The sequence below is a fragment of the Mastigoproctus giganteus genome, chromosome 9, assembly GCF_048544385.1.
Source record: "Mastigoproctus giganteus isolate SK-2022 chromosome 9, ASM4854438v1, whole genome shotgun sequence".
In the NCBI taxonomy this organism is placed as follows: domain Eukaryota; kingdom Metazoa; phylum Arthropoda; class Arachnida; order Uropygi; family Thelyphonidae; genus Mastigoproctus; species Mastigoproctus giganteus.
Window position 1 is genome coordinate 116,788,799 of NC_143583.1, and position 22,371 is coordinate 116,811,169.

At 38.5% G+C, this 22,371-nt stretch overlaps 1 protein-coding gene across 3 annotated transcripts in view; it reads right to left on the reverse strand.

Moving 5' to 3' along the window:
- The window catches only part of LOC150080668 (fibrillin-2-like), a 1,460,049-nt gene that overhangs the window by 834,274 nt on the left and 603,404 nt on the right, over positions 1-22,371 (reverse strand). For all 3 annotated transcript variants that reach the window (XM_090381969.1, XM_090381968.1, XM_090381967.1), the window contains exon 23: positions 14,853-14,933. In XM_090381969.1, the coding sequence (XP_090238095.1) occupies positions 14,853-14,933 (81 nt within the window). The remainder of the gene's footprint in view (positions 1-14,852; positions 14,934-22,371) is intronic.

The following is a 22,371-nucleotide window of genomic DNA, read 5'->3' on the forward strand; positions in this document are numbered from 1 at the left end:
TAATAAAAAATAAGAAGAAAAATAAAATAATAATAAGAAGAAAATAATAAAAAATAAGAAGAAAAATAAAATAATAATAAGAAGAAAATAATAAAAAATAAGAAGAAAAATAAAATAATAATAATAAGAAAATTTAAAAAAAATAAATAATTAATAAGAGAAAAGGAAACAGACAACCTATGCATTTCCTTCCTCCTGTAGGTAATTATCCAGCTGACCTTTGAATTTCCCCAAACTGTCAGCCTCTACCATCCATGTAGGTAACTTATTCCACTAATTTATAACTCGTTGGCTAAAATAAAACTTCCTGCAATCCAGCCTAAACATCTCCCTCTGTAACTTGAAATTATGGCTCCTAGTTCTAGAATCATTTAAAACCATGAAAATTTAGTCCTCATTCAAGTCTCCTCTAAGGTGCCTAGTTTCCAAGATCTGAAACCTACAAATTTGAAGTATGTCCTCATATGGATGCCCTTTTGCCAATCTCACCAGGCAAGTTGACCATTGTTGAACTCTTTCAAGAAGCACAATGTCTTTCTTTAGGTGCAGCTTCCATACTTTAACAGAGTATTCCAAGTGTAGTCTAAAAATAGCCTTATATAATGGGATTATTACGTCCTTATCTCTACTAGCAATTGTTCGATAAATCATCAATGGAACACCATGGGCCTTCTTTGCAACCAGTCTACAATGCTCAGTGAAATTCATATCTCATCGTATCGTAATACCGAAGTCCCCTTCCTCCACTACCGGATTTAGCATTAGTAAAGGCATATGAAGCAAGAAAGCAAGCTTATGCAGCATCAGCAAAAAAAAACAAAAAAACCTCCCATTTCACCCCTCTGTTCGTTCCAAATGCCTGTCCAGCTCAGCCTTAAATTTATTTAGGCTATCAACTTCCACAACAAAAGATGGAAGTCTGTTCCATCAATCAATTACCCACTGGCTAAAGGCAAATTTCAACACATCTATTCTACAACTGTCTTTCCTCAATTTGAATCTATGACACCTCAGATTCATAATCTGAGCAAGAGGAAGAATCCCATCAGCATTCAGCTTGCACATCACATTCAAGGCCTTATACACCTCAATCAGATCACCTTGCAGGTGCCTACTCTCCAGGCACTGCAATTTGCAGAACTTTAACCTTTCTTGGTAAGAGCACCAAGAAAGGTTAAAGTTTTTGTTCCCCTCACCAATCTTACTGGCCTTCTTTATACTTCTTATAGCAACTCTACATCTTTCCTAAAATGAGGCCTCCAGACCTGTACACAGTACTCTAGGTGTGGCCTCATCACTGCCTTGTATAACGGGATAATCACCTCCCTGTCCCTCCCAGCAAAATTCCTATATATCATTGACAAGACTTCAGGACCTGCCCTGGCAGCACTACTCAGTGAACTTCATATTTCACTGCACAATTACTCCCAGGTCTTTTTCACTTTCCACTTCCCTGAGTGTAGTACCACACAGTTGGTACGTTTCTCTTGGGTTATTAACGTATATTGACATTTGTCAATGTTAAACTTCAGTTGCTACTTCTCAGCCCATTTGCCCAACTTATCTAGATCCAGTTGCAGTAGTATACTGTCTTTACTGTCGTTAACAACCCTGCCAACCTTTGTATCATCTACAAACTTGGACATTAAGACTAATATAACCCCGGGGGCTCATATCTGGTGAGTATGGGCTTGGCACACCCAGGGTCCCGAGCTGGATATCATCATTCTTCTCTTTCTTGGTGAATCCCTTCTACTTTTGACTCTCTCTATCTCAGGGTAACTCGGGAACTTTTTTTTTTCCTGGTGCAGCATAAGCCTCAAGCTTCCTTGCACATTATAGCTATTAATAATAATAATAATACCATTATCAATATCATTGATAAATATACAAACAACAATAGACCAAACACTGAACCCTGCAGAACTCCACTAATAACATTTTTCCATGAAGAGCAGTGTCCACTGATTACTACTCTCTGTCGTTTCCCTCTCAACTATCCCTTTATCCATTGCAGCAACTTACCCTTAATGCAATACCTCTCTAATTTGTACAGCAGTCTTCCATGTGCAACAGTATCAAAAGCTTTCCTGAAATAAAAGTATATGATATCAAAATTATTTTTGGCATTCAGTTCCTTTGTGGCCACATCATAGTATGCAATTAAATTGTTCAGAGAAGACCTCCCTTTAACAAACCCATGCTGTGTCTTAACTATTACTGCAGTCTTGTCTAGATGATCCTGCAATGCTTCTTTAACCAGTGATTCCATTATTTTCCCCAGAACACGTTAAACTAACAGGTCTATAGAGTACTTTTGTCACCTTTTGAACCCCCTTTGTCAATTGGTGATACATTTGCACACCTCCAGTCCATGGGGACCTCCCCTGAGTTCAAAGAAACTCTCATAATTATGGCTAAGGGTTTGCTTACTTCCTTTGCTGCCTCCTTTAATATAACTGGATAGATCCTGTCTGCCCCAGGTAGGTGCCTCCATAGCCAGGTAGGCTGGAGCAGCAATGCACAGCACTCACTTCTTTATTAGACCGGGGTTCGAGCCTATGCCCACCAAATACGGAGGAATCGAAAAGGTCACGGAAACCAACGCATATCCCCGGAGCAATATGGCCTTAGTTGCTAATGCTCCAAATAACAAACCACAATCCGCCCCAGGTGCCTTTTTTTATGTTTAACTTCAACAATTTCTCCTCCACTTTGCTCTTAGTTATTACAAAATCACTTAGCTTTCTGTTAGAGTTTGATAAACTTTTGGCATTCCCCTCCTTGAATAACTCTTCATGTGTGAATGTAGACGCAAAATACTCATTCAGTTTATCAGCTACTTGAGCAGGATCATCAATAGTCGAAGCATATACGTTAAGTGGACCAATCTGATGTAAATTCTAGAGTTTACATAAGTAAAGAACTCTTTGCTGTTCTTTGCATCCTTTGCCAAAGATTGCTCATTATCTGCCTTGGCCTGCCTAACCTCCTTTGTGACTTGATTACAGATAAGCTTAAATCTGCCATAGGCTTCTGTGTCACCTGATACTTTATATGCATCCCACACATTTTTCTTCTCTGCTACGAGCCTCATTAACTCATCTGACATCCATTTTGGCCTAAACCTTGAACAGTATTTCTTAGTTGGAATGAAAAGCCTAGTAGCCTCCAAAATGAAGTCCCTGAAGGCTTCTCATTTTGAATTCAACGTTGGCAACACATCAGTTGATCCCACTGTGGAGAATCTAAAAACTGTCTGAGACCCCTGTAGTCACCTTTACGAAAGAAAAAATCCTACCCTTTCGTCTTGATGGTAGTTACATCTTTAAGTACATTTTGATCACTGTCACCTAGTGGTTCCTTTATCTGCAAATTTTTAATGCATGAATAATCACTGCTAATAATCAGATCAAGAGTATTACTCCCTCTGGAGGCGCCTCCGTAGCCAGGTGGGAAGGAGCAGCAGTGCATAGCACACGCTTCTTGATTAGACCGGGGTTCGAGCCCGTCACCACCAAATACGGAGAATGCGGAAAGGTCAGGGAATGACCACCGCATATCCCGGAGCAATATGGCCTTAGTTGCTAATGCTCCTAAAAACCAAATAACAAACAAACAAAAAACTCCCTCTGGTTGCCTCTTGAACAATGTTGCTGTAGAAAACAGTCATCCAATAAATCCACAAATGTCTTGCTAGTGTGCAAGTGTCCAACCCACAAGTTCCAGTAAATATCTGGAAAGTTAAAATCCCCCATTATAAGACATTCCGATTTACTTCTCCACTCTAATTTAATTAGAGTGGGCCACTTTAATTCAATTCCACCAATTGTATAAGTTATTTTGGGTTTACTGTTTCCCCAAGGTGCAATAACTCACACTTTGCTGGATTTGATAGTATGAACCAGAGGCGTAATGCTCAAACTTTGCTGGTTTAAAGCATAGCTGCCAATTTTCTGACCATTCCCGAAGTCTATCTAGGTCACTCTGAAGAAGCTCTGATTGGCAGTGAACATTAACTAACTAACTAATATTTACTCTAATATTAGACAACCAAGCCAAAATAACGAATTACTGTGGTATTGCACAACTTTCAATAGAATGTTTAAACTATATTACAACTTTGAAAACTGATTTTGTATACCACATAGCAGCTCACATCAAACAACTGTTTTGTCTGCATGTTGATATTAGAAACCACCAGCAATCTAGTAGCAATCTACTTATTACTGCAACTGGCAGTCATATTAGTCTAATCTTTTAAACGAATGGCCAATTAACTTTTTGGAGAGACTATCTGTCTGAAAATAGTGTAATACAGGGCAACTTCATTATGCTGTGAAAATTAAGACCATTGCATTATCTCTGCAGTTGAAGTAGTGCTGACTGCTAAAACAGTTTAAAGGGCAGATAATTCTGCAATCATCTTTTAACGAGAATTTCACATCACCCTTTTTGGATGATCTCTTAAAGACAAATGTCAATTTTTCATGCAGGTGCCAGATTGGTTTCTTAATATTTCCAGATTTTAAAATGCTGACTTTCACGTAAAATGTGCGAGATTTTACAGAGTTTACTATACATTACATATCTTCATACTGCCATCTCTGATCTGTTGCTAAGTAATTGTAGACCCACTTTATAATAAATGGCAATGCAAAAATAAATTTTAAAATTGGAGGAGGAGGACATCATGCCTGTCAACCATTATTCTCTGATTTTGGCTCATAAAAACAGAAATTCTCTGTAATTCAAACCCTGAGTTGATGAAATCAAATGAAGTCACTGGTACAGTGCAGAATGTACTTGTCGCTGGGACCAGTATCTTCTGCACTGAATAAAAATGATGAGTTTTTTAAGTTTCTCATGATTTTTTTTGATGATTATTTAATTCTTTTGCAATATTTTATGATTTTTTTATTTTTTTGTAATTTTTTAAAGATTTTTTTAAGATTCTGGTTTCATTTTTGAAATAATTTCACTTTAATATTAAACAACCAAACCAAAATAAGAGTAAATTAATATTTAAAAGCATTTATGCACAGTTTTATTTTTATGAATTTTCAAAATTTAAAAACTCACTCTTCAGAGCCCTTCAAAATCACTTATACAACATATGAAACTTGCTGCTGAATGCAATAAGTAGGCTAGATAGGTGCAAACTGGTAACTGCTACCAAGTAATTAAATAAATTAAATTATTAAACCCTACAACTTCTAGGAACCTCAACCTGCACCACCCAAAAGTGAACACACACACATCCACTAAGAAAAATGACAACTCAAAAGAAAAGAAAGTTTTGTGGGAAACCACAGTAATAACAAGATCACAGGACATCTGATACTGTGAAAATTCCCATTGCTTGCATTTCTGTCATAGTCTAGTATTCCAGTAAAGTGACCAAGGATGACTTAATGCAAGTGAGAAAGACAGATTAAAAAAAAACACATGCTTAAATATGGTTAACACCTTGTAACCATGAAGCAATGTAAACAAACAAAAAGATAAAATCCAGATTTTACTGTCAATCAAAACCAATGGAGCTAAAATTAGAGAGAAAGAATCTTTTATTGTACCACCCTCAATTGTGACAGTTACATGATTGGATCGTGTTGCAATGTCCCTTCACGGCTAAAAGGACAGGGGTTAACACTTAGAGAAATGAAAACAAGCAGATATATTACAGAAATAAATAAATTGCCATTAAGTGATATAGGACATAAAAGAAATTAAATGAAATAACATCACATGACAAAAGACATTAATAAAATGTCTTTTGTTAAAATTAAACACAATGACTTCCATAATGGCATTAGGCCAAATAAAAATTGCATTAAATGAAATTACATTAAATAAATATTGATGTAACTTAGATTACAGTATAGTTTAGGGCTAAAGCCTCAGGTTACGTAAATAGTTTAACTAAGCATTATTTATTCGAGGTAGTGCAATATCATGGCAACTTGTTGTGAAGGTAATCAGAGATACAGTAAACCCCCGCTATTCGCGGGGGTTACGTTCCTGAGAAATGTAGCGAATACCGAAAACGCGAATACTGAGTTATGGTTCCCATAGTAATAAAGGGGTTCCGTTCAAAAGTATGAAATATATAAGAAAAACTAGTCTAAAATTTTGCCTATGTATGTATTATATGTACCTTCATAATATGACTATGTACATAGACAGTACACAGTGAAATATAAGCATATGGCATCGAAAGGAAAATAAGAAACAATTTAATATTAAATGTAATATTTATTAGAAATTTCAAACAAATCTTTTAAACCAGCACTTTTGCTAGCAAAAAACTTATCCTGCCAGTGCTATCACCAGTTTCGCTAAAGTGTTGATAAAGGAGTTTTGCCTTTTCACGAATGATGAGTGAACTTAACGGAATTTTATTTTGAGTTCGGTCTTCTATCCACAGATTTAAAGCGTTTTCCATTTTTTCTAATTTAACATCACGAGTTACAGAGCAAATTTTTGAAGCAATTAGTGCGTTTTCACAGACACTACGGTGGATTTTTTTTTTCAGATTTTTTGATAGATCGTACCGTTGACTCATTGATTTTATAATGTTTTGCCGCTGAGGAGACACTTTCACCATTAGAAATTTTGTCTGATAACTCAATTTTATTCGCTAATGTCATCACCTTCTTTGATCTATTCACATTTCTCTTGTTATTCGTAGCATATTTTTGTACGGGTTAGAAAGAACTTGTCCACATTAAAGTCACTTTCTTCCGTTAAAACACTCGAAAAAGTCTGTTTTACACTGCAAAACGGTAGATTTATCACTTTTGTAAGCATATCAATTTATAAATTGATAGGCGCCTCCATAGCCAGGTGGGAAGGAGCAGTAGACCGGGGTTCATGGTGACCGGGGCCCGTCACCACCAAATACGGAAGATGCAGAAAGGTCAGGGAATGACCACCGCATATCCCGGAGCAATATGGCCTTAGTTGCTAATGCTCCTAAAAACCAAACGAACAACAACATATAAAATGATAAATTTATTCAATTTATAAGTATATAAATTAAAAGCAAATGACGAAAGCTTCCATAACAAGCTCATAACACATACTGAACAAGGATTAGCGAGAAACATCCATGCTTGCGATTTTGTCACCCCTCTCTCCCCACCCACTGAGCACCGTTTTCACTGGAAAAGATAATTTTAGCCACGTCCATGTTTTTTTTAATGGCGGAAAATATTCATGGCGCTTTAAAATTCACATTTTTTTAGGTTTCATTTTATATTAAATCAGCGATCGCAAATACGCGAAACCGCGAATACAGATACCGCGAATAGCGGGGGTTTACTGTAAATGAAATATACTTGATGATGCCAATTTATAACTACTTATGTAGTTGGCTATGTACAGAAATGATGTAAATGCACTAACTTGTATATTGGTGTAACGTAACATTTAGATTAAATTAACAAAATGACACTTGAAAGTCACGATTTTCTTTGCAACTCCTGGGAGAGAACAGCAAGAACAGAGGCAGTTGAAGCACACACCACTGGTTCCTTTCCTGGTATGCTCAGTAATTAATTGGAGCATCAAAGTGGCGAGTGCAGAGCATGTTGGCTTGGATGCGATGAAGAGAAGGCTTTTCATTTTGCAGACTGTTGGGACAGTTGTTGACTATTCCTTACTGGAGGGAAACGGGTGAATTTGCATGTCACTAGACTGCTTTGAGAATGCCCTCGGTCTATGCTGAGTGATTGGAGGGCATGGAATGTGTGGGATCCAGAATCCTCTTCCTGTAGTGTTGGTTAACAGCAAATTTCTCTAAGTCGGCACTGATGCCCCGGATTCTTCCAAGCATCTGGTAGGGTAAGAAGCGATCTGATAAGTGGAGGCATGAGTGAAGAGGGCAAATTGTTGGGGTGGCTCAGAGCTGGGCAGGTGGAATCCTCCAGCCACAGAGACCCCAGAATGAAGGAGATGTGATGAGACCAGTCAGCATCTTTATCCTGATTACCAGTCTCCTTTGTTCAATGAGAAAGGGCAGCCTGGGAATTCCCATGGCATAACCATGGGAATTCCCATGGCCATTTCAGTCATATGGGCTTGGGGTGGTATCCTGTGTTTGTAGGTTACCCAATTGAAGAGCCAGTACTCTGCTGCCTAGATGGGTTTTGTGTTCGTGGGTGTTGCCGACGCCCAGATTTCTGCTGCATAAAGAAGCAGAGGGTATATGATGTGTCAAAAACCACCCCCAAAAATATGGATACTGCATCAATCTTTGGTGAGATGGCTGTGGGCTCTTTCCTCAAGGAGTAGAGCATGCACTCAGACATTGCTGGGTTGATATTAAGGCCAAATTATTTAAGGTAGCCTACTAGTGTGAGGAGCACACTGTTAATTTCCTTTGTGATCATATTGGGGTCTGCATTTGTTTGGATGGTGGTCAGTATTTTTAAATCGTCAGCATAAGAAAATATATCTGGTCTCTGGATTATAAAAGGGGAGATAATGGCTGTAAAGAGGAGGCTGGAGAGGACTCTGCCTTGTGGTACTCCTGTAGATATATGCTTAGTATAGCTTTTTTTTTTTTTTTTTTCCCCAGAATTATGGAGTATGATTGTACAGTTCTGAAGGAGTGACGAGAGGAAATGCAATGCATCCCCACCTATGAAGTAGTGGTCTTCAAGCAGTCGTAGGAGGGCAAGTACTTGAATGGCATCAAATGCTGCTTTGATGTCAAGGTAGGTTATGAGGAGTTCTTTCCTCTCAAAAGCTGTAAGGATGCTGTGGGTGGTGGCAAGGAGATTAGTAAGGGTAGACCTCTTTGGTAGTGATGAATGAATTTATGGTGGAGCATCTGGAATTAAGTGAGCTGTTAAAGTTGTCAGGAGGGTCCTTTCTAGCAGTTTCAGGAGACATGAGAAATTGGAGATGGGTCTGAAGTGTTTCTCTAATGATGGTGTTCTCATTTTCGGGTGCGGCCTTACCAAATAGATATTCCATTGATGGGGAAAAGTGTGTTTGGTCAGTACTGCACTGAAGATGCTAACAAGGGGCTTGATGATATATGGACGCAGGCATCTCAGCATGAACTGGGGTATTCCATCTGTACCCACAGCTGTAGAGGATGGGGTTGAGTTCAAGGCTGCTAAGATTTGGTGTTTAGATATAGTGATGGATGTCAGCAAGTCCTGTCTAATACGATTGAATATGTGGTTCTAATTATTGTTGGATGCCGCAATGTCTTCAAATTGGGTAATGAAGTCAATCCATCTCTGGGGGTCAAGTTGCTCTGGGAAACTAGTATTTTCTTCTGTGTATGATGTATTTCCTGCTGTTAGCAACCATTCAAAATAGCTCTTGATGGACTGGGATTTTTGGCGGTTGAAAATGGCTCGTGCTCTTGAAAAGGCTATCCTATCATTAATTTCGCCAGATTGCTTCCATTGCTTATGGAGTTGGTGTTTTAATTGAAAGCTGGAGTTTAGATGTGAGGGTCCACCATGCTCTAGAGTGGGGAGTGATTCTGACTGTTTTTGAAGCCACGTATTGAGCTACCATGATAATCCATTTAGTTAACAGGTCGGCTGCTAGTAGGGCATCACATGACTCAAGAACATACCATGGGATGAGAGAGATGCTGCTGTAATGCATTTGGAAACATCGAGATATTTGAGACTGTAAATGTTTTCCATATCACCTGTTGTTTTGTGTTAAAAATTGGAATTGGTGGTTCCAGTTGTAATAGGATTGGGTCATGGTCTGAGTTAAAATAACCATCTTGAGGAGTATCAAGTTTCCCCCTTGTGGGCCCTCATTGGCTATAGTTAGGCCAGCAATGCTTAGCTGTGATAGGAGCAATCTTTTCATATGATCCAGACATGGAGGGAGGTTGAAGTCTCCACAGACAATTTTCATTGGTGAGGTGTGGAGGTGGTAATGGATCCAGTTGGTCACCTCTTGCACTGTTTCCTTTGTAGGATTGGGTGATATGTAGATGAAAACGACTTCAATGGAAATGGACCTCAATTTAAGCAGTGCATAGAGTGCTTCGTAATCATCTGAGTTTCTGGAGATGCTGTTCTCAAGGGTGACGATGGCTTTATTGTAGAACGGCGATGTTCCCCCTCCCCCTTCTTTTATTCCTGGATGTGAGCATGGCCCCATAACCACTAGGGGTCGTAGCTGTAATGTAATCCTCAGGGGGTTCCAGCAGGGTCTCAGTGAGGCACAGCATATCAAATTCTTTAGATAGGAAAATTTTGTTAATGGTTTCAAGTTTATTCCTTAAACTGCGGACATTCTGGTAAAGTAGTTTGACCACAGGGGTGAAGGGGACTCTCTTAATTGTCCTCCCTCTAGTCATTTGGTTGTTTCGAGGCTGTGATGTTGCCCTTTCCTACCATTCTTTGGTGCATACATAATGGCTTTTAGCTGCCGTCGTGCCGTAAAACCTCCAACAACAATGACAACAACAACAACAATGTTGCCCTTGATGTTATTTTGGTTTTGATAGGCATCTCAGATAGGTGGATTAGATTTTGGGGGTTGTCGTTCATGAGGATTTTACATAGAGGTGACTCGGATGGCAGGGAAGCAGGTGAGCACATACTGGGGTGTCCACTTTTGTGGTGAAATGATTGCTACTCCGCTATAGGTGAGTCAGCTGCATTTCCTTCTGGGGGCCTGTGCATTTCCTAGTTTGTCATTATGGCATGTTGCTCTCCTATAAAAGGGACATATGATGGCTCCATATGGCCATATGGATGGACATTTGACGTAGTGATATAGTTCGGAATCATATTCAAGCTTGAAGGAGACATAGTTCTGTACTTAGCTGGGAGCTGTTCGACTGCAACATCAAGCTGCCAATCATCTCTCAAAGCTGTAGCAATGTCATCGGTTATTGTCTGCAGGGACAGTCTTGAAACATATAAGCTGCTTTTAGACTTTCCCGTAGTGCTTATTGCGTGGAGCCGAGAGGTGCTGGATGTTCCTATGGAATAGGGGGCGACTTGCTCTTTGTCTGGAGGAGATGTGTTTTGGCTGATTATTTGCCATACAATTCATTCGAGTTGTTGAGTGCATCGCCACGATCTGGGCCCAGGTTACCATCTGTTACAGCCCAGGATACAGGTTGTAACAGATGGTATCCTCAGTTTGGGATCATCTATGGATGAGTTTTGGACAAACTGCAATTGTATGGCATCCTTCTGAGCTGTATGGATATACTTCAGGCTAGGTGTTTTGTTCAGTTTTGATTGACTAGGGTTAGGCTGGGTTTCAGTACAGTTTTCTTTTCCATGCAGTCGACAATCTGTATGACTGGAAGGGTTCGAAGAAGAACCACGAATAACACTCAGCTGTACAGGTTTACATTGTGACCCTTCACTAGGTATCCCCATTGAGAAACAAAGTATAAGACTTTCGGGGGTGCTCTTGCTCACTTGAGGGAGGTGGGAGGCCGTTATCACACCACACAATTCCTTCAATTTCGTTTCAAAAATTTGCATTATAGATGCTTGAAAGATGTCGAATATCGCCTGTAATTGGGCTGGTCTCTGGGCATCCCTAGATTTCCAGTAGGTGAGAATGGCTGTCACTCCTGGGTACGTGTCTTGGGCCGTATCGGTTTGGATCTCGACACATAAACATAAAAAAGGCACCCGGGGTGGATGGGATCTATCCAGTTATATTAAAGGAGGCAGCAAAGGAAGTAAGCAAACCCCTAGCCATAATTATGAGAGCTTCTTTGGACTCAGGGGAGGTACCCATAGACTGGAGATGTGCAAATGTAACCCCAATTCACAAAAGAGGATCAAAGGCTGACACAAGTAATTATAGACCTGTTAGTTTAAGTTCGGTTCCAGGAAAATTAATGAAGGCACTGGTTAAAGAAGCACTGCAGGATCATCTAGACAAGAATTCAGTTATAGCTCAGACACAGCATGGTTTTGTTAAGGGCAGGTCTTGTCTGACCAATTTGATTGACTAGGGTTAGGCTGCATCCAGTTCTTATGTAGTCACAAAAGAACTGGATGCAGGGAATAACTTTGATATTATATATTTGGATCTTAGAAAGGCTTTTGATACTGTTGCACATGGAAGACTGCTGCACAAATTGGAGCAGTGTGGCATTGGAGGCAAATTGCTGCTATGGATAAAGGGATGGTTGAGTGGCAGAAGACAGAGAGTGGTAATCAATGGACATTGCTCAACGTGGCCTAATGTTATTAGTGGAGTTCCTCAGGGTTCAGTGTTGGGTCCATTGTTGTTTTCTGTATTTATAAATGATATTGATGATGGTATATCAAGCTTAATGTCCAAGTTTGCAGACGATACAAAGGTTGGCAGGGTTGTTAAGGACACTACTGATGCTATGCTGCTGCAACAGGATCTGGAAAGGTTGAGCAGATGGGCTGAGAGGTGGCAAATGAAGTTTAACTGACAAATGTAAAGTACTACATATGGGAAACAGTAACCCCAGATCAACGTATAAACTCTGTGGTACTACGCTGACAGTGGTAGAGAATGAAAAGGACCTGGGGGTAATTGTGCAGGCAGATATGAAGTTCTCTGAGCAGTGCAGACGAGCTGCAAGAGTAGCTCATGGTGTCTTGTCAATGATATACAGGAATTTTTCTAGCAGGGACAGGGATGTGATTATTCCCTTGTATAAGGCATTGGTCAGGCCACACCTTGAGTACTGTATACAGGTCTGGAGGCCTCATTTCAAGAAGGATGTAGAGCTGCTGGAACGAGTACAGAGAAGGGCAACAAGATTAGTGAATGGAACAAAGGGTTGCTCTTACGAAGAAAGGCTTAAGTTTTGCAAATTACAGAGTCTGGAGACTAGGCATTGGTGAGGTGATATGATAGAGGTGTATAAGGCTTTGAATGGCTTGAGCATGCTCAATGCTGATGGGATTCTTCCTCTTGCTCAGAATAATCGCCTGAGAGGGCATAAATTCAAATTGAGGAAGGATGGATGTCGGATAGATGTGCGGAAATTTGCCTTTAGCCAGCAGGCAGTTGGTTTGTGGAATAGACTTCCATCACTTGTTGTTGAAGTTGATAGCCTAAACAAATTTAAGGCTCAGCTGGACAGGTATTTCGAACGAACGGAGGGGTGAAATGGGAGTAGTGGTTGTGTGTTTTTTTTTTTTTTTTGGCTGATGCTGAATAAGCTTGCTTTCTTGCATCATATGCCTCTACTATTGCTAATGCTAAACATCTCCGACTGGGAATCGGGTCTGTAGACATTTGTGCTGTTGCATCCTTCATATCTCGTGATCTGGTCATTGATGCAATTTTGCTATTAGAGCTATCCATTTGAAATGGCTGATGCAAGTCATCCTTTGTACTGGTTTTATCTTGCGTATCTAGCAAATGATTATATTTAGGTTTGCTCGGCGTAGCTGGGGTACCTGTGATGGGGTGCAGGCTGGGTCAGGTGATGCATCTACTAGCATATGTACTGCATTCCCACAATGATTGCAGGCATATGCATCCCAGAAGGCACTAGTCAGCTTTGCAATTTTTACTTTGCTACATTTTTCACAAAGGGCCTGTGTGCAGGGCCATTGCATAGCACTGTGTGTACGACTTTCTGGGAGCAGCTCTGGCATGTTTGTCTAGCCTGAGTGGGTGGAATCCTGTTATTTTCTTAAAATTATTTTCGTGGTGAATTAGTGCAAATATTCAAAATAAAGTAAAAAATTATAATAATAATTCAAATTAAAGCACAGAATAATAAGTAATATACAGAATTATGACACTATATAAATAAAGAGGGATAACTAAAAACAGAAAACAAAGAAATAAAATGAAATTAACAAAATAAATAAGAAGAGAGGTAACCATATCTAAGAACACAAAAATCAAAGAGAGACTGCAAAAGCATGAAGAATAAATAAATGGTATGATTGATGATACCTAAATTAAAAAAATCACTCCTATACCACAAATGAAACTTGTTGAATGCATCAAGAAAAAAAACTTGATAACTGCTAATAAGCAATTAAATAAGTTAAATTATTAAAAACTGCAAAATAAAAGGGAAACCAAAAATTAAGCAATAAGCAAAAACAAAGAGTCTAGGAATCCCTCCCTTCACCACCAAAAAAGAAAAGAAAAATTTTTGGAAACTACAATAACAATTTGATCATGTTAATTTAGTTTTATTTCTCTATATTTTCAGTCTTTCAGTCTATAAGTGTCATAATTTATTATTTTAATTTCTGTCTTGTTTTTAATTCTGAGTTAGTGGGATTTACTGTATTTCGTTCTACTGGAACCCATTTTGCAACCTACCAAGGAATGGCAACTGCCATCAATAAATATATCTGTAATTTCACACAGGGTGATGCTTCATCATTCATATCTAACATTTCACACCCAATGTTCATAACCAACAATTCTAACACACGCGCGCGCGCGCGCGTGTGTGTGTGTGTGTTGGTGTGTGTGTGTGTGTGTGTGTGTGTTGGTGTGTGTGTGTGTTGGTGTGTGTGTGTGTTGGTGTGTGTGTGTTGGTGAATGGGTGCACGCGTGGAAGTGTGTGTGGATAGGTGTGTATGCACAAGCGCATGTGTCAGAATTTCCTTCAACTCCATTCTCTACAAAACTGGGGAGCTAAAAGGCAACCACAACTCAGGAAGCTGCAATCATCAGTGGTGATCAGCATGCGTCTTTTTTTTTTTTTTTTTATCTAACATATGAACCTATACGCAACACCAATCTAAATAACAAGCTCAGTCAAACAAGGCTTAACCACATTTGAACTTTTGCATAAGTAATTCCACTGGATTATGGCTTCCCAACCTAATTCACAATCATATTTATTTTATTGTAATATAATAAGAATATATTACCTGTGAGAAAACCAAGTTCACCTCTAGCTCGTCCATCATATGAATGTCCAACTCCTTTCACACAAAGTTCATTATACACATCTGGAAGGGAAGAAAATTCCTGAATATGATAGTTAAGTGATATTTCAATATTCAAAATAAAATAGAGAACATAAAAAAAAAAAAAAAACAGGGACTTTCTCAGCTCTACTGTAACACCAATGTTTGTAACATCAGAATTCCCGTACTTCAAGACAGACAAACCTTATTGATATCAGCATGAAACAGGTGGAATAATTATTGCATAATAAAATAAAAATCAAAAGGGGATAGTATGCATTAGTAATATAACTACCTTATGTAACCAAGAATAATTTATAAGCACATAAACAGAGAATAATTACATCACATGAATTGCATCCTCTAAATTATACAAAAACAAGGCACAATATGCAGTTAATTTTAGGATATTCATTGATTGTGCATAATCAAACATATCTGCCACAATGCATTAAAAAAAATAGTTCAAATGTTTTCAGGAATGAGTCAAAATAAGAATACTCATAATCCTCTGAAAATTTCTTAGTACTGAATATTTTTAAATGTTATCCAATTATATTTCGATTTTTAAATGTCCATATATTTATGGTCAGTTAGTAATTTTACTGGACATACTACATCACTACATGATGTACAAAATGCATACTCTCATCATAATGCTTAACATTCATGGTGAGAGAGCACACCGATGCAAGCAAACAATCACTGTGCCATCTCTTTATACAGAAACACCCCCACCTCTATTTGTTGAACCAGACTATAACACTATATATATATATATATAGTCATATAAATTAGAATAAGGTTAAAAATAATAAAATAATCCAGCAGTATGGCAAGACAAGAGCGAAAAAAACAAATTTAAACCTAGATTCAAATCTAACAGGGAGGGAAGAGAAAGGTAACAAGAATAAAAATATATTGCAACGGAAACTCTAAATTAATTTAGAAAATCTAATTATACGAATAATAATTCATTGAAATTTAAAGCCAATTTAATTGGATTTGATTGGATTTGTTGCAATATATTTTTATTCTTGTTACCTTTCTCTTCCCTCCCTGTTAGATTTGAATCTACGTTTAAATTTGTTTTTTTCGCTCTTGTCTTGCTGTACTGCTGGCATTATTTTATTATTTTAAACCTTATTCTAATTTATATAACTATATTTCAAGCATCATGTAGAGGAATATGCTTTTTGCTGCCTCTGATGTGTGCTGTACCCTCCTTTTTATTTTTATTAAGTAATACTTCTTTTCCAATGTTATTTAAATATATATATATGGAATCAAAATATTACAGAGTTTAAATTATAAAGTTAAAACTTAAATATTAAGTGTTAAATATAGAACGAACCGATTAATGCCATCAAGCGATAGAACATTACATCGGACGTTAGATATGCCATAATTAGATAAGTTATAGTGTAAGTGCCCTCCATGGTTTGAAAATCGATGCAGCCTCAAGCCAACAGTACCCCCGGCATACATGAAAAAACATATATAATAATAAGATAATTAATATAATAAGCCTTACGTGGGAACGGTATTTTGCAAGGGACTTTGTCGAGGGCTAAACCCCTACAAAATATCCAACCCATGTTAGGCTGAGCTATCGGTTTCTGTTATCATCTGCCTGTATACCGTGACCAAAAAGTCCATAATTATGGATAATTACTTTAAGTTAAAATTAAGTACTAAGTAAGCCAATAAATAACTATTAAGCTGGCCGACCATTAAGGGAGTATGTCTAAACCGTAATTTGGTCGAATCCAGGCTGGATGATATTTAGCCCGACCGATTGCTGCAACAATATAAGTACAACTGAGAATTGATTAATATTTGCTGAATTATCCATAATTATGGACTTTTTGGTCACGGTATACAGGCAGATGATAACAGAAACCGATAGCTCAGCCTAACATGGGTTGGATATTTTGGAGGGGTTTAGCCCTCGACAAAGTCCCTTGCAAAATACCGTTCCCACGTAAGGTTTATTATATTAATTATCTTATTATTATATATGTTTCTTCATGTATGCCGGGGGTACTGCTGGCTTGAGGCTGCATCGATTTTCAAACCATGGAGGGCACTTACACTATAACTTATCTAATTATGGTATATATATATATATATATATATATAGTTATAGCCTGGTGTGTGAAAAATATATATATTATATTTTGCACACACACACACCACTGACATCTACAGATGCTCACTTTTAAACCAAATTAGCATAATACAAATGTGAAATTTAAATTATTTCCCTACATATGTGCTGGAGGGGAAAAAAAGTCATGTGCATGTGTACAAGGGGATAATGAAAATTTTACAGCCTCAATAAGAAGCAGAGGACTCACAACAGTGACTGTCTATTATTTTTCAATAAACAGTAAACCTCAATCTGAACAGTGCAGAGGGTCTGTAAGACCCCAATATAACGGATTTCGGATTTAACAGACTGGTCAAATATTACAGTAATGTACATATTAATCTGGACCATATTATTTTTTTTAGGTTATACAAAACTTCAGTGTTATTATTAATTAAAAATTAATAATAATTACTTATTTCCATTATTGTTTTGATAATTACCTACTTTTATTTTTATAATCAAATTCAGGAAATTGTTTTTTATTCTTTCTGAAAATGTGTTCAAATTGTTGTTTTCCCAGATTACAGATAACAGATAAGAGCAGATGGTGATATGCGAGCTGAACATGATGCAGGACACTAAACTGAAGGTCTACTGACTCACTCTGTTTCGGTCTCAGTCAGCCTCAAGCTATCGTGCGGTCAGGTTGTATACAGAATGTTTCTGTGATTTCTGAGTTGTGACTTCACTTATTAAATAATTTTGCAATCCTTACAATTTAAAATGGCATCAAGTGATAGAGGAGTTAAAAGAAAGCATGTAAACTGAAATGTGGCACAAAAATTAGAGCTAATTGAGAAATTAGAACAAGGCGTCTCAGTAGCACGTGTTTGTGAAATTTACAGTGTAAAAAAACAAACTGTTTCTGATATCCGTAAATTAAAGGCCAAATTGCAACATAATTTTATATTGTACAGTACTGTATAAATCAAGAGTTTACTGTACAACAGATGTTCAATTAAAGAATGATCATAATTTTTCATGAACAACCAAATATTAGCTATTTCTAACTGAGCTGCAGAATTAATGATCAAACCAAGCTGCATCATATAGCAACTATGTGGTTGCTATGCGATGCAGCTTGGTTATCAGACAAGTTAATGCTTGTTGAGTTTTGCCTGTACAGCAATGGATGTGATACACTAGGAACAGTATGCTTGGCTACAGTTGGTAGATTTTGGAGACAACAGTATAGTATGGAACGAAGATTAAGCTGGTTACAAGGTTAAGGGACAGGATGGTGGAGGAAGGGTGAGAAACAATTTGAGAATATATCTATGGATCTTTCAAATTGTTTTACACTTGTTATGGATTATTAAACATGATCTGATTGATCAACATATGATCTATTGAAAAATTGACTGGATTATACTGCCAATCCCATTAAAATTAAATTAAATTACAATATCTCAATAAAATTGCCATACATTTGTCAAATTTTTATGATTATTACAATAATAATAATAATTAACCTGTACACAGCCTACATCGATTACCACAAGGCCTTCTACTCTATGCCTAATAGCTGGCTAATAGAGATGCTGAACATCTACAAAGTCAATCCCATAGTGACAAACTTCCTAGGAGCAATGATGGCAAAATGGAGTACCACCATTACAGTCGAGAACATCACAACCAGACCAATCCCCATCAGGAGAGGAATCTCTCAGGGAGATGCCCTGAGCCCACTGTGGTTCTGTCTAGCACTTAACCTACTATCCATGCTCAACAGAAGCAAGTATGGATATAACCCCAAAGAAGAAAGGAAGAACCTATACACCCTAACCCACCTGATGTACAGTGGGGCATCGACTTATGATGACATCAACATCCGATATTCTCAGGAACCGATATACCTTCCATATGATCGTTTATTTTAAGGACTGATGATATTTGCAGGTACCAATAACTTTCAGATACATGGGTGGATATTTTGAGACACGTGCCACAAGGAACATCACTCGTACAATTGTTCTCAGCCAATTAGCATCTTTTTTTATTGTTCAACGCATGGCGCGTGGAACATCACTCGTATGATTATTTCAGATCTATGATGATCTGAAAATTAAAGTTCCATCAACCAATGGCAGTGCTGTGTGCTTTGAAGACTTTAAAGCCAGCAGAGGCTGGTTTGAGCACTTAAAAAAAAAGGGCGAATGTCAAAAGTGTTGAAAGGCATGGGGAGGCATCCAGTACTGATAAAAAATGCAGCTGAGACCTTTAAAATAGAATTCCAAGAGTGAATTTGTTTACCAGGAGGATTATCTTACCCACCAAGTTTTTAACATTGATGAAACCAGCCTCTTCTAGAAGTGAATGCCCAGGAGAACATACATCACTGAGGAGGATAGGTTACTTGGGAATAAGCCTATGAAAGACAGGCTCACTCTCCTGTTGGGTGCCAATGCCTCTTGGATTTTATGCTGAAGCCTTTGCTTGTGTATCACTCTAATATCCCCAGAGTATTTAAACAACAAAACGTCAACAAAGGCATGTTGGGAGCATTTTTGCACAGTAACAAGAAGGCCTGGGGTACAGGATATGTCTTCAATGAATGGGAGCTTGAAGTTTTCTGTCCTTCAGTGAAGAGTTATCTTGAGAAAAATAAGCTTCCTGTGAAGGCACTTCTCCTGCTGGAAAATGCACCAAGCTATGATCCCACCCTTGTTCAATCTCTTGAGGCACAATTTTACTTTGTTCAAGTCAAATTTTTGCCACCCAACACCACTCTTCTTCTTCAACCTATGGACCAACAAGTGATTGCAAACTTCAAGAAAACCGACACCACGAAAATCTTTGCAAGTTGCTTTGCAGCAACCTCTGGTGAAAATGCTGTCATCCTCAAAGATTTTTGGAGGTAGAAGTTCAACATGCTGGATTGTGTGAGGCTTATTGTAAGTTCTTGCAATGATGCTTCCACCAAGTGCTTAAATTCAGCTTTGAAAAACATCTGGCATTTAATTATTCATAATGTTGACAGATATGAAAATGATGGTGCTTTGACAAATGATATTGTCACTCTTGAAAAATCAATAGGTCTGGAAGTTGGCAAAGAGGATGTGGAGGACCTTACTGATGCTCATGGGTGTGAGCTAACAACAGAGGAGATAGAAAAGTTGGAGAAAATTATGGAGTGACACTGGAGAGGAAGAGGAAGAAAATGACACCAAAAAAAGTGTCAGCTGACTTGAGTTGATGACTGTTATTTCTTGTTGTGAGCATTTAAGAGAAGTGATAAAAACACCTCGACATTGAAAACACTGAACTTGTGATGCGCAAAATGGAGGACGAAGTCATTTCTTAATTCAGAAAGCTACAAAAGTAGCTTTTGTCGTGAAAAACAATCCACTTTGTACAGTTTATTTGCCAGTAGCAACAAAAGACAGAAAAGACACCTGAAGCTTGAGACACCTGAATATAGAGTACCATCACCACTATAAGAACATTGATTTCATCAGCTCTGCACTTCAAGTTGAAGGTAAATGCTAATTTATGTTTGTTTTTTTATTTTAAAATGTTTTATGAATATTTTTATACTAATTTTTAACATGTAAGAAATATCTATTTTATGTGTTGTTGGGAAACGAATTACAGGAAATCAATGTATTATTGGTTTCAACTTACAATATTTTCAACATACAATGGATTTTGTGGAACGAATTACCATTGGATGTTGGGTTCCCACGGTATATGGATGACACCAAGTCCTACACGGCACATAAGAAGCAACTACTCTGGATTACCAAAGAATTCGGCAATGATATCAAGATGGAATATGGTCTAGACAAATGCAAGGCACACGGATTGGACCAGGGAAAATTAATCAGCCAAAATTACTAGTTGCAGACTGGTAAAGAGATCGAAGCCATGACTGAGGGAGAGATCTACAAATATTGGAGATGTCGCAGGCTCAGCAATTAGAGCACAACAAAATCAAGGCATACATGACAGAAAATTACTATCAGAGACTCATAAGCCTGCTGAAAGCAAAGCTAAATGGAGGGAACACAGTTAAAGCCATAAACACCTTTGCAGTCCCAGTGGAAACATACTCCTTTGGGGTCATAGTTTGGACTAACACCAAGTTGGAGAATATCATGAAAAAGACAAGGACAAGGATGACCAAGAGCCGCCAACACCACCTGCAATCAGCTGTGGAGAGACTGACAATATCTCAGAAAGAAAGAGGATATGGCCTAATATGCCTCATCGAGCAACAGAAAACAGCGATTGATAACATGAAGATAACATCCAGAAACACACATCTGCACTCTACCAGGCCATAAGGAAGATAGTCCCTTTCCACCGAGTGACACAAACAAATCTAAAAAGATGGGCAAAGATTTTGATTGATTGATTTGGTAGTTGTTGGCGCATCGGCTTCTGTGGCCATATTGCACCTCCCAAGGTTTTTGCAGTACTTTGATCCAAGCCCGAGGCGGGAATCGAACCCGCGACCTTTGGGTTGCCGGGCAGGTACTTTACCCACTCGGCTAGCCCGGTCGGCGATGGGCAAAGAAGACACTCTAATGACACCATCAAGACCACATACATGAAATTTCTTCCAATGCATGGCTCATGGATGGGATGCTCTTCCCTGAGACTTATTGATTAATTCATGCTTGCCATCCATCCAACGCCGACCGGGCTAGCCGAGTGGGTAAAGTACCTGCCCGGCAACCCAAAGGTCGCGGGTTCGATTCCCGCCTCGGGCTTGGATCAAAGTACTGCAAAAACCTTGGGAGGTGCAATATGGCCACAGAAGCCGATGCGCCAACAACTACCAAAATCAAAAAAATCAATCCATCCAACACCAGCTAATCAACACCAAAAACTACAGAAAATACATTGCCAAGGAGCGTCAGATGACACATGTCGACGATGACAGCTGGCTTCAGAAATTATCAAACACTTCACTGCAGGATGCAACGTGATTGCCCAGACTGAGTACACTCGAGACACGACCAGGTAGCCAGGATAATACATCAGAAGCTAGCAAGTAAATACCAGTTGATCAAAGAAAGTGTACCATACTACAAGTATGAACCCCAGGCAGTACCAGGGGCTGCAACCCACAAGCTCTACTAGGACCACGCCATAATAACAGATAAGAAATTCCCGCAAAACAGACTGGACATAACCAGTGTGGACAAGAAGGAAAAGGCTACCTATCTGATTGCCATAGCCATATCCAACACGGTCAACCTCCAGAAAACCAATGAGGAAAAAATCAGGTAGTACACAAACATAAGACAGGAAATCAAAGCGATGTGGCATATGCAACAAGTAATGACCATCCCGATCATCGTGTCAACCACCGGTGTG